The sequence below is a fragment of the Rhodamnia argentea genome, chromosome 11 (genome assembly GCF_020921035.1).
Source record: "Rhodamnia argentea isolate NSW1041297 chromosome 11, ASM2092103v1, whole genome shotgun sequence".
Classification (NCBI taxonomy): domain Eukaryota; kingdom Viridiplantae; phylum Streptophyta; class Magnoliopsida; order Myrtales; family Myrtaceae; genus Rhodamnia; species Rhodamnia argentea.
Genome location: NC_063160.1, coordinates 18,327,199 through 18,336,687, shown reverse-complemented (window position 1 = coordinate 18,336,687; position 9,489 = coordinate 18,327,199). Strand labels below are relative to the sequence as shown.

The 9,489-nt window shown below is 40.5% G+C and overlaps 1 protein-coding gene across 3 annotated transcripts; it reads right to left on the bottom strand.

The window, feature by feature from the left end:
- Positions 1-306: 306 nt before the first annotated feature.
- LOC115747211 (DNA topoisomerase 2) lies at positions 307-6,930 on the bottom strand. 3 transcript variants are annotated; one of them, XM_030683266.2, is made up of 19 exons: positions 6,304-6,930; positions 5,684-5,979; positions 5,531-5,597; positions 5,176-5,446; positions 4,897-5,096; positions 4,587-4,796; positions 4,352-4,465; positions 4,154-4,264; positions 3,905-4,069; positions 3,474-3,815; positions 3,255-3,388; positions 2,816-3,176; positions 2,546-2,732; positions 2,383-2,432; positions 1,842-2,267; positions 1,585-1,765; positions 1,439-1,503; positions 1,249-1,357; positions 307-1,034 (listed from the first exon to the last, which is right to left on the bottom strand). In XM_030683266.2, exons 1-19 carry the CDS (start codon positions 6,865-6,867, stop codon positions 469-471), a joined length of 4,419 nt encoding a protein of 1,472 aa, XP_030539126.1. In that variant the 5' UTR covers positions 6,868-6,930; the 3' UTR covers positions 307-468. The 3 variants fall into 3 exon arrangements, with proteins under 3 accessions (XP_030539126.1, XP_030539127.1, XP_030539128.1); XM_030683267.2 differs by having other exon boundaries at positions 1,439-1,500; XM_030683268.2 differs by having other exon boundaries at positions 1,439-1,497.
- Between the last annotated feature and the right edge of the window lie 2,559 nt (positions 6,931-9,489).

The following is a 9,489-nucleotide window of genomic DNA, read 5'->3' as shown; positions in this document are numbered from 1 at the left end:
GTAATAAATCCTTGTGGGTTGTAGTAGTAAAGATTCCGTTGGTGCAATGTATGTAAGTTCTATTTGTTGTAATGATCAAATAGATGGTAACATGTCAAATCTCACACGAGCTGGTGCAATGATACTTAGAAGGATTTTGCTAAGAGCAAAGTGACCACACGAGCTGTACAACCTAAAAACTATAATTCTACAAGTCTTATATCTATCTCCTTTAATATGAATAATTCATTTTTTACTACGTATGCCAAGTTCCTTTTGTACCTGGATAGAGGGTCCCGATAGGTAGGAGTGCAGCTATAGAACACAGTGATTTGGATTCAAAAACTGCGGGTTTGCATGAAACATCTCCTCTGAGAAAGAGAGATGAACACAAACGACTGCAAGCAAATGAATGACTTTGCATCCAAAGTCTGAGTTTCATAAGAATACAACATTGGTCATTCAAGGAAAAAGCTACATTTCCATCGACTACTCGTCATCTTCATCAAACTCGGACTCATCAATCGGATTCTCGCTCTCAGAATCGCTCACAACATATCTTGTCTGCTTGCGGTTCGCCCTTTGAGGCCTTCCTTTCGGAGGGGCCACTTCAACCACTTCTTCTGCATCATTATCGGCGGAACTGTCTTCCTTCACTTCCCTTCCCAGCACAGAACTGCTTTTCTTATTGAAAGGAGATGCCCTCATCTTCCGTACTTTCTTTTCCGGCGAAACTCCAGTGCTTTCAGCTGGCTTTAACATCTTAGTCAAGAGCTGTTGGTTCGTTCCCCGAGCCTGCTGCTTGTTGGCTAGACCTTTCTTTGTTGCTGGAGGTGGCTTTGATATCTTTGCAACAGCAGATGGTTTTCTGCCTCCTTTCTTCTTTGCCACCTCTGCTTCAGAGTCCACTATCTCGTAGTCATCATCTCCACTGTCATTACTAGTCTCTTCCTCCGAAGTCCCTGAGAGGGTGACCGAGGGCTTCTTCCTCGAGGCAGCCCTTTTGCTAGGTTCTTTCACCTTGACTGGTATTTCAGGCACTTTGTCCTCTAGAGCTGCGTCGCATGGAAAATGTTTTATGCGATAATCGTTATTACAAAGTAACTCCAGGATACAGCAAAAGGATACAAGTCTCAAGTAAACTTTGGGCATATATGGCACAGGTTCCTCAACACAGTTATTCACTATCTCATGCAGCCCCAGCGTCTTTACAGATGGAACTGACTTTTAAGTCGAACAAGTCGAAGCCACTCGGGCAAAAGCTCTCACCTGACGAATTATCTGGTGATGATTCAAGGTTATATGCAGCAAGTCGATCTTTTAATTCAAGCAACTCAAAGTCGTCGTCGTCATCTGAAACTGAAGCACTCTTGCTAGGCTGTATGAACGTAAACAAAATGTGAAACTCGTCAAAGACAGTTACCTGGGGTTTGAATTAGAAGGAAGAAACCAAACGCACCTTCAGAGCTGGAGCTTCCCTAGAACGGGCACCGCGTTTTGGTTTCGCAACATCAGCAGCTTTTTCCGAAGGAGAAACGACTGTCAGTGACTCCGTATAAAATAACAATGCAAGCAGTTAAGTTACAACACGAATTCCATATTAACCTGCTTCCAATGCAATAGTTGATCCTTCAGTGACTTGTGCTTGAGCTTCTGAATTGTTGGCTTTAGTGTTATTCTTGCGAGGCTTCTTTGGTGCTTGTCTAGAGACTTTTGTGCCAGCTACATTTGTTTTGCTTCTTGCCTTTCTCGTTTCCTCTGCTTGGGCATCAATTTTTTCTTGCTCCTGCATAACACAACAGAAAGGATTACTCAAAACAGAAGTTAATGGAGTAATGTCAAGAGGGCATCGAAAATCATACATCGAGTTTTTCCTCTAGAGCAGCAAGATCTTTCAACCACAAATTCTCTGGAGTGGCTTTTCTCAGGGCATCAACCTCGTTAACTAGCTTATCCTTATCAGCACATAATTCCTGAACTTTCTCGAGGGTCAATGTGCCAATTGCCATGGAGAGCAGATACTCATAATCACTGGCTCTCACTCCTTTGGTGGTGGCCTCCAGGTTCTCTTCTGCTTCTTCTGAATCATCTGTTGACCCAGCCACTGCTGTTTCAATTGTTCTAGTTTCCTTCCTGAATGGAGCAAAGCCTTTTGCTTGCAGCTCTTGGAACAAATCTGCTCTCTTTCTATTGCTCACAATGATCTCTCCATGGACAACACCGAGAATAAACCTAACCTTATTGTCCAACATTGCTAACTTTAGCTCCAAGTTTTCCAGCAAAATTTTCTGCAATCAAGAAATAGAAAAGTACTCATAATATGTTATTTGCAACCAAGTCACATATGAAAAGAAGAGCACAAATATATAACTGAAACCATTTCCTCGCTTTAACTGTGATTACCTTTCTTTTCTCATAACACTCGAGCCTTAAGTGGAAAAACTCCTCTAGAACTGCAGAAAGAGAGATGATAAAATTTGCAATGAGACATGGATTAGTTTACCATATAAGTCAAAATCCTAATAAAATATGGTTGATTGTGATCTAAGCAGCAAAATTAGCATACTTTGTTCAGGGCTGTCATATTTCTTAATCACTCCGTTTGAGTCAAACAGGTGCATGTTACTCGTGCTGATTGTTGAGGTCAGCTTAAATTTCTTCAGTAAACCCTCTTGCTTTGCTATCATCATGTTCTCCTCTGACAACATAACTTCAAAATGTACGGTAACATCATCACTGTACTGCCTAAATTCCTGCAATTGACAATTACATTTTAGCGATGATATTCAAAGACAAGATGTGTTGCACAAGGTTGTGTTGCTCGAGAGCTCATCACCTTGACAAAAGGATCCTTCATTTTATCCTTCTCTCCAGTTGATAATGATTCCAGAAACTCCCTGTAATCCTGGGTCCACCGACGTATTGGAAGCTCTGTGATTCTCAGTGTGGTATCATCGACTTCCTCGATTATCCCGCAAACAGTGTAGCTGACGCCGGCTTCCTTAGTGGCTGTTTTCTCAATGGTCCCTCTAAATCCACGATACCAAGGATCCATGGGCTCCATCATTTCACCACTCAACAAATGTCTCAAGTTGGCAACAATATCTCTTGGATTGTAGTTGGGGATGTAAGAACTCCATCCAGTTCCAATTCCTTCGCTACCATTGACGAGAACCATAGGTAAGATAGGCATGTACCTGCATTACATAACCAGTATTAGTCAACACTTTCATATTGGGCAAATGAATAACAAGGGTCCTATAATGAGTAATTACCAAGTTGGTTCAATAGATTGCCCATCTTCATTTAAGTAGTTCAGCAGGTTGTCATCATCCTTAGGGAAGAGGAATCGTGTAATAGGAGAAAGCTTTGTGTAAATGTACCTAGAGCTAGCATGATCTTTTCCTCCCTGCCAAAGTAACATGTTCCATGTAAGTGAAAAGAAAAATTGTAGACACCCCAATTATCTTCAGTGAAGTATGAAATATTCTCACCATGTTGCGGGTGCCAAATTGGCCGTTCGGCATGAGAAGGTTAATGTTGTTGCTGCCCACATAATCCTGTGCCATTCCGATAATGGTGCTAGCAAGACTTTGCTCGCCATGGTGGTATGCTGAATGCTCAGACACGTAACCAGAAAATTGGGCAACCTTTGCTTCTTTGATGAAATTCCTTTTGAATGAGCAGAAAAGAATTTTCCTTTGACCTGGCTTGAGGCCATCGACCATGGAAGGAATTGATCTTTGAAGATCAGCCATAGAAAACAATATGAGCTCCTTATTAACAAAGTCACTATACTTGATGAGCTTCTCCTTCTGATCAAGATAAGTGCCAGGCTGCGGGAAACAAATACATAATTCCATTAAGTCACATCTAAAATGCAACAAGTACTTCATGTTCTTATAATTCAGACAGCACTTCCAACCTCGAACTGACGAAGCCAAGTCTTCCTTGCTTCAATCTTCTTCTTGCTAAAAGCAAGCTCAATTGCGTCGCCATCTTGTTCATCAATCCATACAAAATCCTTCTTGTGCATGTCAAGATTTTGGAAGTATTGCTTCCCCTCTTTTGAGGTGCTTGTTCCCAACCCCTGCAAGGATCATTCAACTACAAATGTAACCCATTACAAGTACCTTGGCAGTAACTGAGTTATACGTCAACAATGTATACAAACCTTGTAATACTTGATTGACCACCCACTTGCATTGCCCCTCAAACTTTCTTTCCAGGACTCATATTCCGGCATTGAATAGAAACTTAATTCTCTTCCATTTTTATGAGTAGCCTGTAGTTACAATTTGAGAAGGCTTCAAGCTTTTTTTCCATCTACTAAGAACGGTTTAAATGATTGAGTTAATTTGACCATCCCTACCTTAACAATTGGAGTGATAAATTCCACTAGGAAAGATGGAACTTTGAGCAAGGATGGCCAGAATGAATGAATGAAGTTAATAAGAAGGCCTTTAATGTGGGAACCATCATGATCCTGCAAATGCACATCCAGAATGCAATATGTACACAGTGACTATACTATAAGAAGCATTGACAGTAGTGGCACATGCTTGACAAAAAAATTATACAAAACAAATTGTATAGAAGAGTAAAACCTGGTCTGTCATTATCATCAAATGACCATATCTTAAAGATTTGACACTGTCATAATCCTTATTTTGCTGCAACCCAAGAATCTGCTTTACGTATTGTATCTCTTTGTTTTCCATTATTTGACTATGGCTGGCTTCCCTCACGTTGAGTAATTTACCTCTTAAAGGAAACACACCATAATGATCTCGACCGACAACAGAAAGTCCAGCCATCTGCAGCAACTCAGTTAGGTTAGCCAATCATTTGAGAATGTTCAGCGACAAAAATAAGGAGCTGTTTATGTCACACATCCAAAAATGTACCAGCACTTACTGCAAGGGCCTTTGCTGAATCTCCTTCTGTCAAAATCAGGGTGCACTTGGCAGAGTTTCTACCTCCAGCATCGTTAGCATCCTCAAGCTTGGGAATCCCACGGAGGTTCTCTCTCTTCGACCCGTCAGTTTTCTTTAGGTCTTTGCTTTGCTTGAAATTTGCCCATGAGATGAGAGACTCGACAATTCCAGACTTTGCCACTGCATTAAGCAAGCACAAACAAAAGTTGCGTAAAAATCGGTTGATCAATTTCATTAAATTCACTAAAGAGTGTCCGACCTTTTTGTAGGAACTTGTCAGATAGTTCACACTTGGATCCGAAGCTGCTCTGGCGAAGTGTCAAAGTTTCCTTGGTTTGCGAGTCAAATGCAGGATTGTCAATGAGGGCATTGACAAAAACCCATAAATGACTCTTAACGTTATGGGCCTTGAGGTTCGCATTCTTATTCTTCTTGTTCACAACACTCATAACGTGGTTCGCAATCTGATTGGTCACATAATCAACATGTGTCCCTCCCTTAACAGTAGCTATCGCATTCACAAAGCTGACCTGTCGTAGAATTGACAATGTAAAATTTGTTCGGTAGTACTATCTCTATTTTTGCCTGTTACCAGAAGAAAGTATTCAAAGTACCTGTTGAAACTGTCCTTCGCTTAGGCTTACACAGACTTCCCACCTCTCATTCACAGTCTCCTCAATCCTAATCCAATCAAGTAAATTTAGCATTCAGAATACCAATTCAAATTACAAAATGATTAGAATCAGACAAAAAGAAAAGGAAAGGACCTTGGGAGGGAGCGTTCTGGGCTATTTTTAGAGGCAGATTTTAGACAGAGGCCAACATAATCAGCAAATGTTTTGACAGTAACCCTTTTCCCGTTCAGCTCGACCTTCACCGTTTTTCCGAGGCACCCAGCCAAGTCAATGACGCGCTTTTTCATCAAAGCAACCACATCATCTTCAAGCTGGGTCATGTTAAACTTGGCCAAGTCTGGTTTGAATGAAACCTTGGTCCAGTTTTCGCCAGCCTTGCAAGCCTTGATATCAGGTGCACTTTTTGCTCCCATGTTCTTGGAGAAAACCTTTAAATCAGTGGGAAAAGATCAGTATAGAAGTTCAACTAAATTGATTTCACTAACCAAATACAATTAGCGGGTACATTCCTCTGAAAACCAAAATGAATATAGCTACGATCCTGAAAAGTAGCAACAACCTCGAGCAGTAACCTTCCCATCAGAGCAATGTGCATAACTATCATGGAGAAATAAACCAGAAGGAATCCCAAATTATGGAAGCTAGAGGAAATGGTACCACAGGCCCATCCAAGACAGAAATAAACAGAAGCCTAACAAGGCTAGATAACGCAGGTTCTTCTTATGCTTCGTAATCTTCCATATCGTTTTTACCTGCTTGTACTTGAGGCCATTCTTGCCATCAGCTGTCTCAATAATGAACTCGGTCGAGAATATATTCGTGAGCTTAGCACCATACCCATTTCTCCCTCCGGTCGTCTTCTTCACGGTGTCATCGTAGTTACTGCTGGTCAGCAAATGCCCGAAAATCAACTCCGGCACATAGACGTTCTCCTCCCGGTGCATCTCCACGGGCACGCCATCCCCGTTGTTGTACACGGTGATCAGATTCTTCTCCGCGTCGATTGTCACCTTCACGGAGTCCATCCTGGGGTCTCGCTGCTTGTTGTCCGCGGCGTTGACGAGGATCTCGTCAAAGATCTTGTAGAGGCCCGGGACGTAGGTGACAGGCCGGTGCACCATCTCGTCGTCCTCGTAGACCCAGAGCGTCTGGGTGTGCTTCTCGACGGAGCCGATGTAGGTGTCGGGGCGGAGGAGGATGTGCTCAAGCTGGGACTTCTTCTGGTACGTCTCCTCGACGGTCTTGCCCTTGCGCGCCGCCGCTGCCGCCGGAGCGGCGGTGTTGGCGATGTTGCTGGTCTGCAGAGGGAGGGCCATGGGGGAGGCGAGAGGGGTCTCGAATGGGGTGAAAATCGGAGCAGGAATCACGCAGCGAGTGAAGTAGAAAATGACGGTTTTGGAGAGAGAGAGAGAGAGAGTGTGTGTGTTTGAATTTTGAATTCAGGCGCTTGCTTTTCGGTTCTCCTTTTCTTTTTTTTTCTTTTTTTTTGGGTCCAATTTTTGGTTCTCGTTTACTAAAGGGAAAAATGAAAATTTGTTTAGCTTTGCCCTCCAATAAAAAAAAATAAAGATATGAAAAAAAAAGTTTCCTTTTAAAATAGAGGCGCTTTTATCGGACTAATGAGAAATGTGTGAATGAAAGTTATTTACGGATGGAAATAAGGACGCGCATAATAACACTTCTGCTTGAAAAATCAACTTGAGACAAAGACTTTTGATAATAGGACAAAATTTTTATTTCTAGAACAAAAATTCGTTTAGTAAATTTTTTTTTTGGTCAAACGTTTGGTAACGATTGAAAACTTCAACTTTTGGAATATTATTAACACAAAATCTTCTACAAAAAATTATTAATCTTAATCTAAAATGCATATTATTCGAGAAAAGTGAAAGGCAAATATTGACGAATTTACGTGTAACTTGTCATTTAATTATTTATGCAATTGAGGACCAATTTTATGGGAAAAATTATATTAATGAATACGATGGCTAAGTTCATATATCCAGGCTAAAAGTACCGGAAGTTTCAGTGCTTCCTCTCCTATGCTCTTATAATTTATTAAGAATAATGATATTGCTAAAAAAACTCTCACGCAATTGAAATTTTTTTTAATTTTTTAATTTATTTAAAAATATAATTTACGTTTTAAAATTATATTTTTTACTCCAAAGATCGGAGATGGAGACCATGCGGGGCAGTGGTTGGTGGTGATGGCAACGGGGGCGAGTTGGTGGCTCAGGGCGACAATGGGGGGGCATCGACGATCGATAATGGTTGCTACGGTAGGCGGCGGCTGGCGGCGATAGGGGGTGACGGCAGAAACATGGCTAGGAGAGAAAGGCGCTGAAAATGAAAAGAAGTCGAAGTGAAAGAGATATCATGATTAAATATTTGTACTTATAAAAGTGAAGTAACTTTTTCTTTTACTTCTAAAAAATGGGTTGAAAACAACTTCAGAAGCAAAAAATTACTTCACAAGTATAAAAATGAAGTTGCGTAACCAAACGAATTTATGTTTTAGAAGTTATGTTATTAAATGGATTTCTACTCCGTAAGTATTATCATACATGCCCTAAGTTGCCCAACTTAAATTACATACTTCCTACATTTTGAAAAGAATCAAAACTCAATTCACAATTATTATATATCAATAATATTATAAAAAAATTATCGCGTGCTTGAAATCCAGTTTCCTCCCCCTCAATTTTCTTTGGTACTCCTTACTTTCCCTTCTCTTTCCTCTCTCCCAATCGAAAGCCGTGCAAAATGCATTCGTTGCGGCGGTACAACAACGAAATGATTTACCATTGGTCTAACTTAAGATTGTAATTGACTCTCAAAGACCATAACTAAATAGATTGCACAAAAATTTGCAGCTCATGTTAGAGGCTAACTGTACAAAGAATGACCATCTTCAGAAGTCACGGAAAAATGACCTCTTCAAGTTCAAGTCACTTGCATCTCTTTCTATCATTAACCATGAAAGATTAAAACCAAACTTCTCTGCTATATCTAAGCAAAGTACTCATTAGTTGTTCGATGTCACTGCACACACTACTTAATTAAGGCATGAGAGGTGTGAAACAAATGTTGGGGGCGCGTAATAGAAGTCCGAGCTCGTCAACATATTCAGTTTAATCCACCTTCATTCAAAAGCTTAAGTCAATGAATTATTGGCCAACTAGGATATATTAACTGCTCAACACCACAGTAATTCTCCATTATGGGACTTTTATAACACAACTCGCTTCACACTCAAAAGCTTAAACCAATGAGTTATGGGTTAACTAAGATATATTAACTACTCAACATCACATTAATTCTCCAATGTGAAACTTCTCTAACACAACTCACACGTATATTTCGTATAGATGTTATCATGTCGACAATAGTGTTTCCTCATGGAATTTCTTTCTTTCTTTACGTATTTCCGAAATATAAGTATGTGACTTGTTATAATTGATCTTGCACCAACATATACTAACTTGAATTCCCATTAACCTCCATAATGTCCACCAGCCTGGAAATCGCGTTGGTCATCATAATGCCCACCAGCCTGGAAATGGCATTGGTCATCAAATTCATTCCTTGAGATATTTCACCAAACACCGATGTCATTTGTTAGAAGCGCGCAGAGAAGTCCGATACCTTCATCCGGAGAGATCGACAAGAGGGAACTCAAGTTCGAGCCTATCAATATATCTAGTTGGACCCACCTTCACTCAAAAACTTAAGCCAATGAGTTATGTGCCAACTAGGATATATTAACTGTTCAACACTACATTAATTATCCTATGTGGTACTTCTCAAACACAATTCACACGTACATCTCAACCATCACACTTGCATCTCAACAATTTTAATGAATCGAATCATCGACTATGATACCATTTGATGGGAATGTACAAGAGAAGTCCAATACATTTCCTAGGAAAATC